Source organism: Chroicocephalus ridibundus, chromosome 2 (assembly GCF_963924245.1).
Source record: "Chroicocephalus ridibundus chromosome 2, bChrRid1.1, whole genome shotgun sequence".
NCBI lineage: Eukaryota > Metazoa > Chordata > Aves > Charadriiformes > Laridae > Chroicocephalus > Chroicocephalus ridibundus.
Window position 1 is genome coordinate 1,813,768 of NC_086285.1, and position 21,237 is coordinate 1,835,004.

Here is a 21,237-nt window from a genome sequence, read left to right on the forward strand (position 1 = left end):
GTGTGACCTAAAATCATTAACCTTGTGAGGGTGTCTGGTTCTCACGTTTGTGTTTGCATGAGAGGAACCAGAGACAGGATGGTCTATGCAGAGTGAAGCTGGCTTTTGTAATCACACTGTGTTTCAAATGCAAAAGTAAGCAGTGATCTGAGTGTCTAGGACTCTCTTCTGTTACTGATACCCTCAGTACATTGAGGCACCAAGCGGCCTGAGATCTGACTCCCCCATGAAGAAAAAATCTGTAGAAGTCTAGTAAGATCCTTCAAAGCACCTGAGCTGGCAGAGGTAAAGCCCTGGAGTAAAGACAAACCCAAGGAGGGTCCCTGAGGGATTCATTTTGGGTGGCATCTCTTTCTGATGGGTAAAAGCAGGGAGCTTTATTGTAAAGCACAGGTACATTCTCTGTCCCCCTTGTCTCCCACACAAACTTTCCCTAAAAAATTCCTCCTCCGAGCTTGCTTTCCTCTCTTTCTCTGTGTCAGGCTGTTACTCTTGCATCTTCGCTGTGACACAGAGGAAGGAGATGATTATACATTAATAATAGTAATTCTACCAATCAGACTTAATAAGCGTTATGATAAGAGCATTTTAAGACCCCTCTAATCATTTGAACTGGGTATTGATGCCCTGGTGCTCTGAAAACCTCTCATATAGTCTCCTCCCAACAGACAATGTCTATTCTTAACAGCTCCCTGTCAAAATGAATGAGAAATGAAAAACGAAGATGAGCAGGAGGATGAGGTACAATTGATTTAAGTTGCAAGAAATTTCTGATTAGATGCCAGAAAAATACAAAAAAATAATGCAGTCACAGTGGTCAGAAAATGAAACAGGGGCCCAGAGCCTATGGAATCTCTATTCCTGGAGGTACTCAAAACTCAAAATAATGTGGTCCTGAACACACTTTGAGGTTGGATCTGATGTTAACGTTGGCCCTGCTTAGAGCAGGGTGTTGGACCAGATGACCTCCAGAGGTCCTCTCCAACTTAAACTATTCTACAGGAGTGTAACAAATCTATAATAGGCCTCTTCCAGACTTGCCACCATGCATCCTGCTGTCGTGCCCTCTTGGTAGTCTGGGCCTGAGTCTTCTTGGAGAGGACTGTTTTTTCCAGTTTGAGAAGGAGTAGCGGGGACCACTGCACACCCAGATATCTCTGTGTTGGGAAGTAATGCCAAATCCAACAGTATGGACCTATATGGAATGCAAAATCTAAGAAGATATATGGAAGGATGTATATACACGTTTTCCTATACATATACACACACACAAATATATTTTTATATATGCAAGTAGAGACAGGAAGACATATGGAGGGAACATGCACAGAGTGACTCTGGTGTTCGTCAGACGGCTTAGTGTTAATTGACTATCACAAAAGCTTTGGCCAAGAATATGGTCATTCTGACATTTGCAGAAGTCCTTAGCTTATACCTAGGGGCTTTTTTAAATGCCAGAATGCCTTTCCAGGTATTCCTAGTCCTGTTGCTCCACGCAAGTCCCATTGCAGGTCTTTAGAAAGTGGGATTGATCGTGACACTTTGAGGGGTGAGGAATGGGGAGAGAAAAAGAAAATTCCAAGCTGAAGGTCTCTCGCCTCAGCCTCAGTAAAACAACCAATATATTTTCCCAGTGAATGAGACCCTCCAATCTCATTACCCATGTCTCAGTCCCTCTTTTCCTCATGCTGCCTGGTTATCTTTATCTGTGGCTTATGAGTCCAAGGGAACCGCCTACTTGGCATTATAACCAGCCATGAGTGCCACACTGATATTTCCAGAAACACTTCTTTTTCTCTGAAAAAGTATTCCTTATGTAAAGCACCAGGGCTGAAACTAAGCACAGTGGGGATGTGATGGCCTTTGGCTGCCCAGGACCACTGGCTTAAAGTCACCCAGTCTTGTAGTCTGGAGAGAGGATGCAATGTTTCTCCACCCTACCTAAAATTTCCAATAGTGTCAAGGGATAATTTAGTCACAAAGTATGGACCCCCCTGAACATCTATATTGCTACCTGACCCCCCCTAACCAAGGTTTACCCCTGGCACAGTCAATGAATTTCGGGGAAACAGTCAAAATAAAGTAGAACTTTCTGCCACTAAGGCCCGGTGGGTATTTATTGGTGTGGAATTAATTTTGGGTTGATTTCCACTTTTAGGGTGAATGCAGGGAAGATCTCAGGTGCACGTGGAGATTTATGAAATTGCCTTTACCCCAAACTCATAACAAGATCAGGAAAGATGTTGGTAGGAGAGTGAATGAACAAGGCAGGACTGAGATAAATCGTAGAGAAGCCAAACCTCCGACCATTGCTGTAATTAGCTGGGAGACTGAGGGAAACATATATTTTCAGCATGCCTTTTGCAGCATTCCAGATGTTTAACTTCTGATTTCTTTGCAGAAACTTAAGACCCCATTCCCCAAAACCCCCAGATGCTTTTGTCTAGGGAAATGTTTCAGAATGCAACAAAGATGTGTTTTCCTCACTGTGCAGATTAGGACTCAGTGGCATCACGCCGGCAGATAGGAGTCGACCAGAAAAATGTGCACAATAATAAACAAGAATAATTGTGTTGGATTGGATGGATCCTTCTGGATTAGACTCGTGTCTTCTTTTCCTTCAGCTTCTTCTTGCCAGACACTCCCCCAAATAACTCTTGCTCCCCGTCAAACGACATTGCTGGTTCTTGTGAGTTTATTGCAGGTTTCCCAAGACTCTCAGGACTCCACTCCTAAAGTCCTGTGGTTACCAGAGAAGCCAGCTTTCTTTCAAAACCAAAATTAAATTTCCAGTCCTCATGGCTGCAGAGAAAAACTAAACAGGGCTCAAGCCTAAAATGAAGTCAAATATAATATGATATTTTTCTTCCCAAAAGCAAAATAGGAGATCATGTTTTATAGACTTGACACTGGATTGTTGATCCAAAGCAGTTACCAAGAGCACAGGCAAGCTGGCTAATTTTTAATCAGTGTTTGATGAGTTTTTGAGTGAATTTACACACCAAGGTCACCTACAGCAACCCCGATGATCCTCTATATTCTGTGGTCCCATGTCCCTTTTCCCAGATTTCCCTTCTGCACTCCCAGGGTATAATTCATGGCAGTAACTACTGTTTCTCTGTAAGTAACAGGAAACAGCAGCACCTTCAATTTAGGAAAGTAAAGTTTTACAATGGAGATACAGATCAGGGAAGTACAGACAGCATCAGTTTCTAGATATGGCACTACGTAACGTTGGAAGAAGAAGAATAAAAATAATTTAATAATGAAATACCAGCTGCTGTTTTATTAGTATGAAAAGTAATGTGCTGCTTATTTCTACAAACACTCCCCCATTTAGAGAAGGCAGCTGTACAACTCCCTTTGTCTGGTTCCTTCAGGAGAGGGAGGAGGAGGCCTGGGATTTTGATAGGGGAAGGAACAAAGTGGAGCATGTGGCGGAGTGCATGGGGGACCTGCACCTGCCTCTCCTACTAAACCCTCAGGAGCTCAAGCATCATTATGAAGGTGCGGGTTGAAAACAAAAAGTAGTGGAATTTCAGACCATGCCTAGTTCAGCTGCACCTCTAGGAAGTAGGTCTAGAAAAATGAGTAGGGAGAAATATAAAGGAAATCCGTTCTGAGATTCAGGAAACTCACTGATACCCTTGGGCTCCTGCGAACAGGTGTACCTCCTGGGAGTGCCTTTGCTTGCTTAGCCTCCAGGTCCATCTGCCCCTTTGCAACCTTCCATTGTGGGCAGGAGAAGAGCTTTGGGGTAGGGAGAGACTTCTTCCACATTGTAAAATGGGAGAAAGGTCCCCGGAGTGCATTCAGGAGCTGATGATGTCCTGACCAGAGCAAAAGAAGGAGGGAAGTGTTTCAGCAAGACTTCACTTTACCCTCTTCTACCGTGATTACAGGACCTTGCTTGATAGAATCATAGAATCATAGAATGGTTTGGGTTAGAAGAGACCTTAAAGATCATCTAGTTCAACCCCCCGTTGTTATGGTCAGGGACACCTCCCACTAGACCAGGTTGCTCAATGCCCCGTCCAAACTGGCCTTGAACACCTCCAGGGATGGGGCAGCCACAGCTTCTCTGGACAACCTGGGCCAGGGGCTCATTACCCTCAGAGTGAAAAATGTATTCCTCATATCTCATCTCAATCTCCCCTCTTTCAGTTTAAAACTGTTCACCCTTGTCCCATGGCTCCCCTCCCTGATCCGAGTCCCTCCCCATCTCTCCTATAGGCCCCCTTGAGGGACTGGAAGGGGCTGGAAGGTCTCCCTGGAGCCTTCTCTTCTCCAGGCTGAACACCCCCAACTCTCTCATCTTGTCTTGGTAGGAGAGGTGCTCCAGCCCTCTGATCTTCTTCATGGCATCCTCTGGACTTGTTCCAACAGGTCCATGTCCTTCTTATGTTGGGGACTCCAGAGCTGGACACAGTACTCCAGGTGGGGTCTCATGAGAGTGGAGTAGAGGGACAGAATCGCCTCCCTCGACCTGCTGGCCACAGACCTTTTCCACCTCATGGTCCTTTAAATCTTCTCCCTCTTTCCTTGCACCATATCCTGGCTGGTAGCCTAAGAATCTTCCCACCAACTGAAATTGTGATATGCCTGTGTAAATCAACATCATCCCTTGGAGCTCAGTGGCATTGTGCTGATTTACTTGCGTGCAGGGTCTGTCCATGCTGTTTTGTGTGATTTAAACAAGATGTTCCTCAGGCTTAGACATAAGTGAATAAATGATGTTTGACATTTTAGAGAGGCTCATGTTTGCTAAAAACATTTCTTGTTCCAGCAGACTCACCCTGGTGGTTTATTCACTTAGTTCCTGTGCAGGCTTTCTCCTGCTCCCTTCATCTCACCTCGGTACTATAATGCTTCTCATGTTCAGAGATTTTTCTTCACTTGTGAGTTAAAACTTCTTGGTCCCATCTGAGGTTCCTTCAGCATTTTCTCTGCAAAAATTTGCAGATAATTTGCAATTATCTACTGTTAAGTAGGAACCAAGCCGTGAGGACGAGCTGGGTTTTGTCGGTGGCATCTCTCCCATTCAGACATGGCTCCCTCCTTTCTCTTCAGAAGACCGGTATCTCATGTGTTTTCAGTGTCAGGGTTTTCTTTCCTGTTCTGTGACCCTGATGGAAATGGTTGATATTCACTGCTGACCACTCAGACCTAGACTACAAGGTCATGGTATGGGAGAGAGGCCAGAGGATTGGCTTGGGCTTCTCTTGTCTGGAGCTTCCATGGGTAAAAAGTAACTCCTACAGTAGGGTAGGAATCATTTCCCAGATACAGCCTAACTCCTGGGCTCTCTCCGCACTGAAGATTTTTAGCCCACTGGAGATTTCATTGCTTAAGAGATTGGCTTTGTATCCAGAATGACACCATTGTTCTTCCAAAAAAGCTTAATGAGGGCTGGTCTGTTCAACTTCTGATAAGCTAAGATGTCCTCCAGGATTGCTTATTCTTTCAAGACAGAGGGAGGACTGCAGCAATATTGGGGGAGACTTGGATAGAAACCTTGCAAAATCAAGCTTGCAATTTAAGGTTGGAAGGAGCCCTCCATTTAATTCCTTCTCAAACTACTAGGAACTGTGCCTCAAGTAGGAATGAGCAGCCTTTAAAAAACAGGATTACAGGTTCTTGCTTTCCAATGGTGATTTCGCTACTTTGTTATCTCCCGGGCAGGCCATAAAGCACATTCAACAAGTATTACATGAGCTATTTTGATGCTGGAACTGATAGATATACTCCAGATGATAGACTCACTGAGTAGCCTAGTTGGCTGACATCCTACTGCATAGGTGGCCGCGTTTTACCACTCGATGGAGCCCTCTTCTCTCACCACACACGCACAAACCAGCTTGAGACGTGGTTTGCAATACACCTGCTGCTTCAGATAAATCATTCACCAGTGTTGCATCCAGTGTTCCCCCTACAGAAAATTTATACAGCACTGCATATAAAAACCAGCTGTTAGCACTTTGGCAGATATCAATCCTTCTCTTCTCCAAAGGGGTATTGCTTCCAAACAGACATAGTTTGGATTTAATTTCTTTTTCTTGCTCAAAGTTTGGCTGCTTAGATGTCCTTTATTTTCCATGGGCAGATGAAGGTACTTCAGCAGAGCTAATATTACTTGTTAATCTTTGTGGCATTCAGCGGAGCACGGAGAAATGGAAAATTCTTTGCAAAGTTTTTGTTCTTCGAGAGAACTGAAGATATTTGGAACTGCCAATTGCTCAGCCAGCAGCAAACTGAGACTTCTTCTTCTCATGGAGGAAAAATATGCATGTTTCTATGTCAATCTAGATCTGGTTTAGATCTGGTTTGTTTATCTGTCTTTGATTCAGTACCACTACCTCCTTTTCCAGGTTCACCTAGGTTGTATCTAAGGGCATCTAGGTTTAATCTAACACTGGCCCATGTTGTCCAGAGAGGTGGTAGATGTCCCATCCCTGGAAACATTCAAGGTCAGGTTGGATGGGGCTCTGAGCAACCTGATCTGGTTGAAGATGTCCCTGCTCATGGCAGGGGGTTTGGACTAGATGGTTTTGAATGGTCCTTTACAACGAAAACCATTCTAGGATTCTATGATAATCTGCCCCTGGTTGGGTTGAACTATTGGCTCAAAGTGCAGAAAAGAGTTGAAGGAGAGAAACCATCTTAGCAGTGAAACTTCTGGCTGCATGGGTGGGAGTAGGATGGCTAAGTATCAAGGGACATGCTTAGGTGCTCACTGGGAGAAGGTTACATTTGTGGTTCTTCCCAACTCCAGGCAGAATGCATCCAACTCATCTTTGTTCTGCCAGCTCTTTGTACCAGAAGTCCATGGCAGGACAACTTCCCACCATGCTGGTCATCTTCCTTTCTGCTTCATGGGCAAAATGTTTCTGCGTTATTAGACATCCTGCATATGATCAACATAGGAGATGCCAACATCCCATGCTGCCCTTGCTCCACCTGTGCCCATAAACAGCCCAGCATAGTGAACCTGCTACCCCAGGTACCCCAGGATGGGATGGTAGATAAAGTCACATTTTTTTCTGGCTGGTGGTGCCTGGGAAGAAAGCAGCTGGGTGCTGTGGAACCAGCAACACAGGATGCAGGCAGTTGGCATCAACTGGTTTAATCCACAGTTTGTTTATAGAGCACAGAAGGGCCCCATTCTGTGTGAAGCAAGAGCCACCACCAATTTGAGCGTTGTGCATATCAAAAATTGAATGCTTAGTTGTGGGCTCTGAAACCATTTTGTTTTGGAATGGCTAAATGAGAGGGGAAAGGTTACAGGAGGAATGAGTTCCAAAGAGTGCTTGAAAGTCCTGAGCAGTCTAGCCAGTGGGGATGACATTCTGTAAAGGTCTTCACCAGTTAGGATTTGCTGTGATTATATTTCATGCTCATGAGGAGCAGCATCTGCTCGTACCCAGTTACAGCCTCTCTCTGCAAGGGCAGCGCTCCGGGGAACCACCCTGCATTGTTTGTGCCGTGTGAGATGAAGGCATCGCACAGCTGTGAATGGAACGAGGCGCCCCTCATGACACTGATACCATGAGTGTATCAGGTGGCATGAGAGCATCCTTTGAAATAGCCACTGCAACCACATTAGAACAACAGAGCTAGAAGGTGCTTTGGGACTAGGGAGAGATAAAAGGGTGATTTGTCCAATTTGCCTTTTGCCACTGCTTTATTTTTGTTCTGCAATTTTCTACTGTATTCTCCAGCTGACATTTAGGGCCACAGCCAGAGAGATGCCATGCACGCTTTTACTCCGGTGAAAGTTAATGCCGATGATGCAGAAAACAGTTTTAATATGAGATGAGGGGAAGGCTCAGACTTACTGAACTTGATCATCTAAGCAAATGTTATCCACATGGTTGGTCATTTACCAGCTTGTAGTGGGTCTGAAGCCATCCATGTTGTGCTTAGGAAGAATTGAGGCCAGGACACCTGGGGGTGGATGGGCTGCAGTGTGCTCTCTGTCCTATTCCTCTCCATTCAGGTGAAAGAAAGTCTGTCTGAAAGCAAAGATTTGGACTCTACCCAGCATATCTCTAGCCAGATGCAGAGTTCAGGTTAGAACCTGTGGGTGAAGTTTGCTTGTGTGTAAACAATGGGAATGGGATGGGAGCCAGACCTACTCCTGCATCACTGTGAAGTGGCATTGTAGACATCCCCCTGGGATGAGTGTGAGGAGCTCTGTAAGGGTGAGTACCTTCTGCAAGGTGGTTGTTCTCTCTCCTGGATGTCATCTGATGTTGATGTTGAAGTCAGTGAATGGGATCAAGACACTCAATTTATACAGTAGCCCATCTCAATCTCAGCCAAGACCCGTGGAGCTACATCTGGAGCAAATGTTTGCGCAACTGTCTTTGGTCAGCAGCATTCCCACTCCTTGGTGCTGGGACCTGAGTGTTTTTTGAAACCAGACCAATCATTCAAAGTTTATCCATTTAAAAGAGCAGAAAATTTTTACTCCCTGTTCCCACCTATAACCATTGGCTGGCTTTCCTGAAAATATTGCAGGAATGGTGATACACAGCCCACAGAGTGTATGTGATGTGCTAAATGTCGGGGTAAGGAGCTCTTCGGCGAATTCTTCCTTCTGTGTGAAGCACACTCTTGCTTCAAAAGAAATGCCATGACTAAACTCTGTGAGGAAAAGCCTTAAGTTTCAGCTTCAGTAAATCATCTTTCTTATTTAGAAGCTGTTAGAGTTAAACCATGCACTAGGAGAAGGTTGAATTAGCATGTCTGCAGAAGCGGCTGCCCAGCAGGAAGCACGAATGGGAACTGACCAGGTTTATTCCCAATGCTCATGAAAACCACAAGCTTGAGCAGGTATTTAAGCCACCCAGTGTGAGGTCTTCCCAAAGGGTTTCCAGAGATATAGCTCACTCCCATCTTTCTGTATCCTTAATGGACTGGAGGAGCTTCCTCATGAAACCAGAGGAATACCTACCCCATGTCCATCTAAGAGTGACCCTGAAGGACTTTCTCTGAGTCCTATTTGAGGGAGGAAAAGACACAGAAGAAACATTTAATGAGAATCAATAAAGGTTTCTTTTTATTTTAATTCCCTTTTACATACACCTGTGGTTTGTCATTTTCTGCTTGTTACTTTGGTCCATACAGAAAGCAGAAGTGGAGGAATGTAAACCAAATGCCTGCCTAACGACACACACAAGGCAATGTCCCCGTAACCCATAGAAATAAATCACAGTTTCATCCTTTATTTTTTCAGTATTGTCCCTCTTCTGAAGTAAAACAAGGCCTTAAAACCCACTTCTGTGAAAGCGTTCACGTTGGAGGGGGAAGAACACACCCCAACTACTTTGCCTCCTGTTGAGACTAGAAAAATGGAGCCAATATCTTGAAAACAGATATCCCTGGGCAGAGCCTGGCAGACCACTGGGAATGGCTGAGTCCTTTTGCTAATGCCCAGACCCCATCACTTCTGGTGACCACCATGGCTGGGTCACCCTGAAGTTGCTGAGACGAAGCAATGAGTTTTAGCAGCAGATCTGTCTCTTCATGCATGCTCCAGCTCATGCAGATGGCAAGAGATCGACATAGTATTTCTGAACACAGGGATGGACCGAGGGGATGGGTTTGGGTGACGGTGCCTGGCTAAGCCTGTCCTTCCTCTCTGTCACCAACTGGTTTCCCTCTACCACCAGCTTTACCTCTACAACCTGTCCTTTAAAACATTTCACCTCTAACAACAAATGGCTTCCTGTTCATCCTTCCCTGCAGCTCTCAATGAAGAATGATTGATTTAAAGAAAAATTTAAAGGTAAAACCTTGGCCTGGCAAGACGCACCCAGCTCTATATTTAGAAGGGCTCATGCCTGTTGTAATGCTCTGGTTTAAATAGATGCTGGTGAAGTCATTGTTTTGTCTTCTGTTTTAGGCACCTGAGGTCTGCCTGTTTGGAGAACACCCTTCATTTAAGTTTGTTCTAATCAGTCTTTCAAGTGGATGTTGTAGCTCTATTTCAGAGGATGTAGGCCCAGGTATTTTGGAAACCCAGTGCATACTAATCCCATCTATCTCAAACATTTTAATCCCATGTCTTTTTCTAGCCAAATATCTACCACATCCTAAATCCCCACAAGCAGAAGCTGACACCAATACAAAAGCCTGATGTTGTCACTTGGGAAGCATTTCAGGAGAAAAGACTGCCATCGAACCACTTCTACTTCTTGGTCTCTGCTTTCAGGTCTTGTATTGACCTAAAGCAAAAGGACACCCTGAAATATGGGTGGCAAGTAAGGTTTTGGGGCTGGGGGAGGTCATTTGTTTGAATCGTTATCCTTTTCTTCTTCAGAATTTATGGGTGAAACCCACTCCATGGAAATCAACAGACATTTTGGTGCCGATTTTCATGGGGTCGGGATTTCATCCCAAATTGATGCCAGCACATTTCTGCTGTTGCACACCACATTGCTAGCCCAGAATCATTAACCATCAGTCTGAGGAAGATAATTAAATACCATCAAATTCCTTAGTTAATGTCCCAGAAAAACAATTGCTGTGATCACAGGGAGAAGTTACTCTGTGGGAGCCAGGACAAATGGGTCTGAATTCCAGGTTCTCATGGTGAGGTTGTCCTAATGGACTCCTTTTTTTCAGGTGAAAACAGAAAGAAAAAGTGCCAGTGAGGATGATGAAGAAGAGAAAGTTGAACTGACTTTGTTACATGCCTCCCGTTTGCTCTCTCAAGACATCCCTTCTTGAGGAGGGAGAGTAATTGTGCAATGGAGTCTACCTCTGTCAGCTCTGCGCTGGATAGAGAGGTCTGTCCGAAAAGAAACCAGATTTATAAGACTTCCTAATTACTTAAGATCATCTGTGTCAGCTCTTCCATAATTTTTTTCTTTTGTTCCTGGCCCCTGCCAGACTCTGAGCTGATTTCCAGCCCAGCCCTGCCCTGCCTCGCTGGAGTCTTTCAAATCCATTCTGAATTAGGACAAAGTTTGTTGCACTCTGTTCTTGCAAATGCTGCTTTCGGCTCCCTTGCAAAGCGGCATCACTGCCTGTCACTACTGAAGGCCACCACAAGACATGGTCAGAAAGGGGATGGCCCCTGATGGGTTCAGTAATTCCTACATGCCACAGATGCAAAGGCAGTTCAAGGGACAGTTCTGCAAGTGTGCCCCGACACAGCACTAATGTACCAATCTAGAGAAGGATGAAGAAACCACATGAGCAGATCAGAATATTAAACTTCATTTAAACAAGAATATTTAAATGAGCATACCAGCTCTAACCCCAAGCCCTGTGAAGCCAGTGGAAAGACATTGTGTGAGCTTTGCAGGTCATACTGAATGGCTCGAGATCATCTACGAGCAAAACACGAGTGAGTTCAGTTGGAGGATGAAATGCTGTGCCAAGGTCTGCAAACCTTTCCCTGGTCTGTGGGAAAGGTTTCAGAGGAACCTCATTTGATATTTATTTTAATGCTCCCCTGTGACATTCTTTTTTGTACTCGCCTCCCAAGTCCTGGCAAAATGTTGATACTATCTTGAACTTTGTATACCGCGGGGCTAGCTTAAACCTGGAAGACAGTATGAAAACTTGGAGGATCTGAGTTCACATGCAAATAGGACAGAGAAGAAAAGAAAGAAGGGGCAAAGAAAAATCCCTACCAATTGAAACAGCTGAGTGTGGCTCAGGAACGGACAAAACTGGATTGTTGTATGTGACAGCTGATTCCTTGTGTGTCCTTTTATTTAATCCCAAACCGCAAGCCTTGTCTTTAATACTCAGCAGAGTATTTCTGTAGCTAGACTTGGAAGCTTTATTTTAATTCCATTATGCAAATTGTACATGAGTCTTGAACTGTGGTCTAGATTCAGATCTGTTTTGCCTTGGCATTAGACCGAGTTAACTCGATTAACTTCAGTGGAGTAGCTCCTGCCTTCTGCCAATGAATATAAAATCAACATCAGGTCTGTTTCTCACTGTCCTGCCCCAGAGACCAGCTCTGAATGATTCTGTCCACTCATTATAACTCTTCTATCCACCACAGAACTCGGTTGGCTTGGGAGAAACCAGACACTGCACAAAAACCATCAGGACACTCAGCAGAACCTGATGAAATAAAAAAAAAAAGATAACTTATAATTACTATTTTATCATTTATAACCCTTCTTAAGTGTGGTGTAAAGACAGCGAGTCTTTTTCTTGCTTTCTGTTCCCTTTTCTTATAAATTCACGTAGAATGAAAGACTATTTCGGCAGAACGACCTTCCATCTCTGCTGGGGTACCTGTTCTCTGAGCCCGGTGTGATCGGTAATGATGAGACTATGGGACTGTGCAGCTGACCTGAGCAAATCATCTTCCCATTCCGATGCTCTGGATTGGTTTTGAAATAGAGTTGAGATTGGCTTCTAGCCATAAAAGAAAATGAAATGCTTAACCAACTTCTTTAAATAAGTTTTTGGGGGTTGTTTTGTAGGACCAGTTTGGAAAAAAAGGAATGAAGCGTGGAGAAGGACTCCAACCCACCTGAGTTTGGGACCGATATAGAGGGGAAGTTTGTCCACCCTTCTGGTGTCCTTTTTATGGGCTTCTCTACCCACTAGGGACAAGCAGGCTCAAAGATCTAACGATCCCAGCTTCAACTGCTAGGCTCTCAGTAGAAGATACCTGCTCTAAAATCTCCTAAACCGCCTACAGACCAAAGAGAAGCCAGTGAAGATGTCTATTAGCACTGAGTAGAGAAGCACCCTGATTAGGATACACTTTGCCTCGAACAAGACTTGATATATTAGACAGCAAATTAATTTGCAGTTAACCACTAAATGAAGCACATTAGCAATATTTCTGTTTCAGCACACAATTGCTTGATGTCCCTAAGCTTTAAAGGACCAGTAGCTGGTCATAGGCCAAGGCGGATTCCAAGTTGCATGTCCATGTGTCTCTCTCCATCCCAACTCATTCACAATGGCCTGTGGAGATTTCCTATGGAGAGGCCAAGGAGCACATGGAAACACCAAGGAGACCAGATTTCTAGCTCAATCTTTCTGTCCAACTGAATGTTATTGGGGAAAAAAAGAAAAGAAAAGAAATGCCAACCTGCATTTTTTTTCTTTTCCTTTCCCTTTTGTCTTTTTCCTGAATAAAGCAAGTTCATTCTGCATTTCCAAGGTGATTTCTTTTAGAATCACAGTGATGAAGTTATGTTTTAATAGTCTTCAGCTGATCATGTGTCTGTGCAACAGCTCACCTCTGTTTTATTTCCCCCCACTACCTTTAGCTAAGAGCTAAGCTTGAGTTTTGATTTTATGAGTGGCCACAAAAATAGTTTGGGTGGAGCAGGATATGCCCAATAATTTTTATGATTTCGTGCCTCAAAACAAAATGTTCCTTTGGGCCAACTGTATTGGCTGTCCAGCAGGTTCAACCTTTCACTTCCGTGGGTCAAAACAGAACTGCCTTCCAGTGAATGTCCACAGAGATGGACATGCTCTTTATTTTACTTATACAGTTTATGAACCGTTATGTCTTCCAGGCAAATCCAGAGAGCCATGGCCAATCATGATGGAAACTTATTTATTGGGTCTTTCACAAACTCATTTCCTTTACAATTTAACATTTTTCTCATTTCAAGACACCCTAGAGGGATGAGTATAAAATCTACTCTGTCTGAAGAATCACACTGTAGCTGGACAGAGATATCATATACGTCCTCTGTTCACTCTGTGGAACATGGCAGCCCACCAGCAATAGCAGTAGAAATAATAATAAGAAGAAATCAAACAGCAAACCTGTTCCAGCATGAAGCTTATTGAAAAAGGCCAATTCTCCTAGGCCTGCCTGAGGGTGCAACATGATCTCTTCTCTAGCAGGTGCTGTCAGCAGGGAAGTGGCATGGGAAAGACATAGGTTAACCTGCTCATGGCCTTAAAACAAAGCTTCCTCACCTGCTGAGCAGTTTGCAACTTGCAGCCATCAATGCAATGCCCATTTGTGACATACGATATAGAGTTGATGAGCCATTATCCCCCAACTTTGGAAAATACTGCTCCAGGTACTTTTTTTTTTTTTTCTTTATTTTGTTTGTTTGCTTTTCTTCCTGTTACAGCTAATATGTCATAAAATTCAGATAAGGCCAGAAAGAGAGGGATGTGAACCACATTACTGCTGCATAACTTTCCATGACAAGGCACAGACTGGTCTTCAGCAAACTCATGGCCACCAACGTGTAGAAAAAAAACCCACATACGCCAATAAGAAGCAATGTTGCATATGAAAAGACTTCACAGGTTCATACAACCTCTCTTAAAGGTCAACTCTTAAAGTGCTTTCTCTTATTTCATGCAGTCCTATCTCAGGTGCAAGAGTCATTGACCATAGTGAGAGATTCAGATGAGTTAAAGGATCCCTGTCCTCATCATCGGTAATTCTGCTTGAAGCTTTCAATGAATTCTGGGTGGAAAGTGTGCAGAAAAATCAGCCAGTGACAAAGCAAAAGAACCCAACCTATAACTAAAGTTTCTTAACTTTTTGAAACATCAGAGCCTGAAATTTAAAACTTTTAATCCAGCCATTGAGTTAGTCAAAACAATAAACAGGAATAAAAGTTGGAGAACTTCCCTCTTAATGTATTTTCACAGTTTAAAAAATGGAAAATTCTACCAGCACTGTGGATGTTCTATGACTTTCAGCCAATCACCCATAAACAGATAAATGAAGCCAATCCCTGGCTGAAGAGTTCAGTTTTGGAAGATCTTTGTGAACTGGTTTGGCTCTAATACGTATCAGACAAGAAGAAGCATAGATGAGGAATGGTGAAGAGTAGGACAAGACATGATCTCATCTGAACCAAAACCAAGCAGTATACAGAAGGTGTAAAAACACTCGTCTGCACGTATCCAGACAAAGCAGAAATGACAAGGCTCCTGCCAAAAGTCATCCTTAAGAGACACAAGGCTGAGGAACATTTAACAGCTCTGTGTCCATCTGGAAAAGAGGTAGATCATGTAGGAAGGACTCAAGAAGAAAAGTAGGCTGCGCTGCTGTGGATGGGAATAGAAGAGGTGCTGGGTTGGTACCATGAGATGAACCTGCCAGGGGGTGAGATTCCCTGCTCAAGTCCAGTGACGCTGTGGCACAGGAGAAGAGGACACACATCCAAGAGATGAACCCAAGAGGGGATTCCTCCCCATGTAGCCAGTCAGCTGGGATATTGCAGCACACAGCTTGGCCTGTGCCAGCCCAGCAGGTTTAGAGAAGTGAGGGGGTCTATAGGACTCCTGAGTGTTGCCAGCTGCTTTACAAGACGGGAAGAAAAGAGGCACAAAGCTGACACTGTGGAGGAAGAAAAACTAGGAAAATACAGACAACCAGCTCCTTTGGACCGTTGCCTCCTGCTAGAAACGACCTTGAGAAAAAAATCTCTTTGCCCATGTGTTTGCTGCACACTGGCTCCAAAGCAATCTCTGCTCCACCATCCCATGATGGACCCGAGCCAGGATGGGCACAAATCCTGCCCTGCCTGTGGGGTTTGCAGTGGTAACTAGATGAACCACAGCTGAATGCATCCTCACCTCACCATGTATCTGTTTTCTGTGGCCGTCGGGGCTACACCTGCACTAGTAAATCAGACAGGAGAGGAACTGTCACCTCAGGTGGGCTCAGACTTTTGGATGGGGATAAACGGTCCTTGGGAAACGCCCGCATCTCCCGGTGATGGAGGAAGCGAAGGGGACCCTACTTTGAATCTAGAGGCTTTGGCTAAGGGCCAGCAGGACCACTCTGCTTTCCCTTCCAGGGCAAATCGCAATGACAAATTGTGGCGTCTTCTCTGTTTTTTAAACATCGCAGCTCTGATCCCTTCCTCACTACAATCAGTGATCCGTGGATCTCTAGCTAATAGATCATGGCCTCTAGACTCAATCAAGAGTTTGTAATCAACCCAGGAAAGATAGGAACAGGCTTTGACAAACATACAGTCTACAGTTATTCCCCTGTTTTGGTATCAGCATTTTCCCGATTTTTGCATGAATATTGCTCACGCACATGAACACCCAGAAAAAAAATATATCTATTACGTATGATTTGTAATTGAAAGGATTAAGAAGAGATTTCTTCCCCTGTAAATCTCTTCTGCATGCAATTTTTATCTATGTTTAACAACAGATTTTAGACATTTATTCTAAATAATCCAGTGATGAATGCATTTCAGTGAGGGCCTCCTTTTATGAGGGATGTTGTATCTATTTATAAATAATTTCATGGCTTTTGCTAATTCCTTGAATTTTGCTAAGTGATTGTCAAACATGTTATTAATCTTGAGTTCTCAGGAACAAACACAAGCAAATAGTGAGTCACTGATGGGCTTTTTTGGGGTTTGTTTTGGTTTTTTTTTTTGCTTTGTTCCAGCAGTGAAAAGATACTAAGAAATTTCTTTAAGTGAGAAAATCTGGAGGCTCATTGCATTCTTGCAGGATTTAAGCATAATGTACTTCTGGAAGTGTGGAAAGCCAGAGCCAGCATATTCAGTGTTCTTCTCTGTCATTGGCGGTTCAGCCACAAGGGATGCTAAATAATGCAGCTGTATACACTCTGACAGCTGACTGTTAATAACTTTTGCCCCCTTTGATTGCCTCCAGAAGCCATACCAGCATCTGCGAGGAAAAGGCGAGCAGTGAGTGTAGCTGGGCTGACCCAGATTTATGCAGAGCTGGTTGGCTCTCCATGCCAAACTTTCACTAGAGTTGACTTCTCTTGCAAGAGTACTTAACTCCTCTGTAATACTATTGTTATTATTGTTATACAAATAACAGCAACAACAACAATAATAAGAGAGCACGAAAAAAGATTATTCTTTGAAAACCTGACATTTCAATAGCTGCCATTTGGTAGTAAATTGTTATGATGAGTTCTGACTTATTCGAATGATGCAAAACAAGAAAAGAACATCACAAATAAATACTGGCTTTTAAAGACCCACTCATGTATGTCTTTACCTGCTGGAGAAGAGGTGCTTCAGTGCCTGACAGAGCACTGCCTCTCAGCCACCACATCCCCTACCAGCTCTGAATCCAAAACTCAGAGATGTTGAAGGGAGAAGGTTTTTTCCTTGACTTCACTGAGCTTTGGATCAGGCCCTAACCTGAGAGGTTGTTTAAAGGATATGCGGGCCACAGAGTCAACGTTCCAACTCTTCCTGACCTCCTTCAGAGTTTTGGGGAAGTTAGTCCTTAATTTGCCGATTGCATCAACCAGATGTATCTCAGAAGTGCTGGTTGATGTGACTCAGCAGCTGTATCTAAAGGATCAGGATGGAGAGTAGATTATCCCATCGGCTCCACCTGCTCCACCTGCATCGTAAAGGACTCCTGCAGAGTTTATAGAATCATAGAAACTTCAGACTTGCCCAGTACCTCCTTCCTATTCCATTTGAGTAACAGCCAAGTGAGGTCAAATGTTTTAGGTACTAGAAACTTGCCAAGAAGGAAAAAAAGAAATAAGAAAAAAAAGCACCATGAGGAGCTGACTCCTAGACTGCAGCAAGGGGTGATGTTGTGACAGGGGCTGAAGAGAGGGTCCAGGCTGGCTCAGCCAGAGTCATTCCTCTGGGGAAGCACATGCTGCAATAGGAAGTTTGGTCACTGTTTCTAATTTCCCACTTCCGGGCAATTCTGAATCATGCTTGGGAACTGGCAGAGCCCCTTTGCTGGATGCTTAGCTAGTGTGAAAAGACACCAGTCCAGTGCACTGTTGGCCAACAATGATGGTACCAATGATGGCAACTAATGATGGCTGCTGCTAAAGACATGAGGTGTGTCAGAAAATGACCTTTTGGCACACAGTGTGAAACCCACCAGCAAGGGAAACTCTGCAAGGTGACAAAATCTCCCTGGTCCCTCTCTCTGTAGGAAGGAGGCATTTCCTTGTGCTTTTCCCTTTGGAAGCAACACAATAACATCTCCTCATCTGAGCATCTCTAGGCAAACTCAGTGAGTTTGTTTGAAGTTACGCTTGTTTACACCAGCCAAGAGTCTGATCCAGTGTACATATGTGTGTATGTGACCAAACCACAAAGAACAGGAAAGTTCAGAAGATGCTCAGGGGGAGAATGTCCACAAACATCCCTTGTGCTTTTAGCTGGCAAATTTTGCCTTCCGATCTCATGAGGGTAGGTTTGTCTGGCTGTATCCAGCAGTTTGTATTTCTGGGTGATACAGGCGAGACTGTTGATAGAGTCTTTCTCCTCACGAGGGTTTGGATGAATGAAAAGCAGGAAATTCAGAGAGGAGAGTGAGAAGCAATTCAAAGGTTTAAAAAATTTAAAGGTTTAAAAAAAACCTCGTTCCATGAGCATCCACAGAAATGGAGGGCTGAGTGAGCTAAGCTCTGAAGTGATTTTAGCCACACACATGCACAGGCACACGTACCCAAGACCTGCAAATCCCCCGCCCTGCCTCAGCCCACTCGACAGGCCCCTCTCCACTGCTGCATCTGGAAGAACAAAAATGTCGCACATTCTGATAACCACATTTTCCATCCTAAAATTGCACTGGTTTCTGGCTTGCTACTGGGACTGAGGTCAGGGAAAGAAGAACAGAGTTTTCAGCCTGCATCCAGCAACCATGAGCTGTTAAACCTGCCCACCCCAGAGGAGCATTTTGCCAAGGAGGGAGATTGCCCAAGGGAAGAACATGCAACTGGTTGTACCGAGCTGTCCGCGTTGAGCGCTTGTCTGCAAGATCAGGCTGCTATGACCCCCAAGGGGTCTTGACCAGTGTTGTGTGTGTTACCAGGCAGACTTTACAGGGCAAGAGCAAGCCAAACTGAAGACGCTGATGCCCAGGGTGGCTTTTACCCTCGCAAGAAGATGGCACTGTACACTCCCCTCAAGACTCTTGCTTTACTGAGTGAAACTCCTGTCCTCCTCAGCTGCTCACGCTCTCCAACAGGTCCAGGGACCACATGCTGCTTTGCAACCCTCCCTCACGAACTCTCAGTATCTCTGTTGTTCAGCAGGGAGCAAGGCCCGTGGGTCTGGATAGCCCTGCCTCCGTTAACACCAGGGAGACATAGATCACTGAGTATATGTATGTGATCAACAGCTGGCCACGTTGGTGGCTCACTTTTTTTTCCCATATAACTTAACCTCTCGTTCCACAGAACAGAGAAACTGTATGGAAACCCTCGGCATCCGATGTGTGGCCTGATATTCTTTTGCCCACTAAATGCTCTCCAGGAACCTTTTTCATCCTTTTGCTTCTTTTTTCTCCTCCTCCCTTTACATGACCGTCTCTCTTTCTTCTTCAACAAGTACTGTGGGTCTGTCTCCATCGTAAAGCCCAGAGCCATTCAGGTACTCCTCATCTTTGTTGTACTGCTCTGGTCCAGAAGAAGGCATGGAGTTTTCAGAAATGGAGCCATTTTTTACATAACCTGGCAAATTCCGGTGTCCATTGAGGGTCCCTGGTATAAGTCTCGTATTGAGATGGAGGGCAAGTGCCCCTCTTGTGGCTACATTTGTGATGCTGGTGTGGGAAACCATTGGTCCATAACTGTAGGTTGTGCTCCCACTTCGTGCTTTCCTTTTAAAGTCAAGTGCTAATGTCCACCTGCTCCATGACTTCTTTATTTCTGCTTGGACCTGAGAGAAAAGGGGGGAAAAAAGCATGAGTGGGAGGAGAGAGGGGCAGAGAGTCCTCAAAAGGCAGCAGTATCCACAGACAGAATGGAAGAGAAACTCTAGAGTATGAAATTGGAAGGAACAGTAAATTCACATTAAATCTGCCCTTTCCAAATGAAATATTTGATATTGGGAAGCTTGACTGCCTGAAAACATCTAACTGAAAATATGGGTTGACTCTCTCCCAGGGAGAAGTTGTGGCTGCCCCTTCCCTGGAGGTGTTCAAGGCCAGGTTGGATGGGGCTTTGGGCAACCTGATCTAGTGGGAGATGTCCCTGCCCAGGGCAGGGAGTTGGAACTAGATGATCTTTAAGGTCCCTTTGAACTCTAACCATTCTGTGATTCTGTGATTAAGGGGGACTGAGCTGCACAACCAGGAGTGAGTTATCTCAGTGTACCAGGAGCATCAAGTATAAGTGGGATGAAGCACCTTCGGAGGTGTCTGAGTCTCAAGAAATTTCCTCTAGAAAGAAGTTAGCTGACTATAGAGTGAGTGTCCCACTTTTACATGGCTGAAGTCAAGATGACATCAATACCCCTTATGGTATGGATTTCCTCTTGGTTGCTTGCTGTAGATCATCAGCAGCGTATTTTTAGTTGCATTTCCCCTTAAAGTCCACAAACTTAGGCCAAACCAGCCTTATGAAAGTAGCTCTGTTCTTCCCTGGTGTGCATCCACTGACTGTCTAGTTACTTAGTTTGCAGCCATAGAGGGAATTAATGGAAACAAAGATATTAAAGCATATCACTCTGGAAATAGAAACAAAGGTCAAAAAAGTCTGGAAAATCAAAAGAGCTTGCTCATTAGGCAGCTACTCTATCAGTCCACTATTCTTCCCGCCACAGATCTGAAATTAAGCAGCACTAAACAGCACTTGTACTGGGAAAAGGAAAGAAAAACCCCACATTTTTATTCTCCATTAGCTGCTTCCAGTAGCTCATTTATTGGTGACATATTGACCTGGATGTCTTACATGACCAAAACTGAGGGTATGAACTTTCTATGTGGACTGACAGATCCTTCACTGAGTGCAAAAGAGGGTTGCATCTCTAGAATAAGTGGGGATATATTGATGTGCATCCACCTTCCCAGCTGTGTGTGGAACTAACCTAACAAAGGAGGGAAATAATTAAGAAGCTGGTGACTTACCTCTCCATTGCAAAAACAGTATATGATGGCAACAAAAAATCCCTAGAAGGAAGAAGAAACAACATATTAATGTTACTCTTGTGACATATGAGTTTCTCTTTCCTGATAGTGCTGCCCAACATCTCTGTGTTCCTCTGAAATCAATGACATTTATAATATGTTGTATATAATATGCATAAGAAACCTTGCATTGTTAAGTAGTGTATGAGAGACAGATGAACACAGCCATTTCCCTGCAGACTATTGACAAAGTAGGTAGACTATATAAGCCCTCTGGGTCATGGTTTAGCTAACAGGTCTCTTTTCACCCCCAAATCTTTTGCAAAGTTTCTGAGATGGTGATGGGTGCTTGGGAAGGTGGTGGGATCTACCTCACTGGAGGTGTTTATGAACATATTGGATAAACACTTCCAGAATTTTACATGTAGG

At 44.2% G+C, this 21,237-nt stretch overlaps 1 protein-coding gene across 1 annotated transcript in view; it reads right to left on the bottom strand.

Annotated features, from left to right (window-relative positions):
* Positions 1 to 9,045: 9,045 nt before the first annotated feature.
* PTH1R (parathyroid hormone 1 receptor) overlaps positions 9,046 to 21,237 on the bottom strand; it is a 133,915-nt gene continuing 121,723 nt past the window's right edge. The window contains exons 12-13 of the mRNA XM_063324222.1: positions 20,809 to 20,850; positions 9,046 to 19,619 (exon numbers count right to left, since the gene is read on the bottom strand). Of these exons, the coding sequence (XP_063180292.1) occupies positions 19,257 to 19,619; positions 20,809 to 20,850 (405 nt within the window). The 3' untranslated portion in view covers positions 9,046 to 19,256. The remainder of the gene's footprint in view (positions 19,620 to 20,808; positions 20,851 to 21,237) is intronic.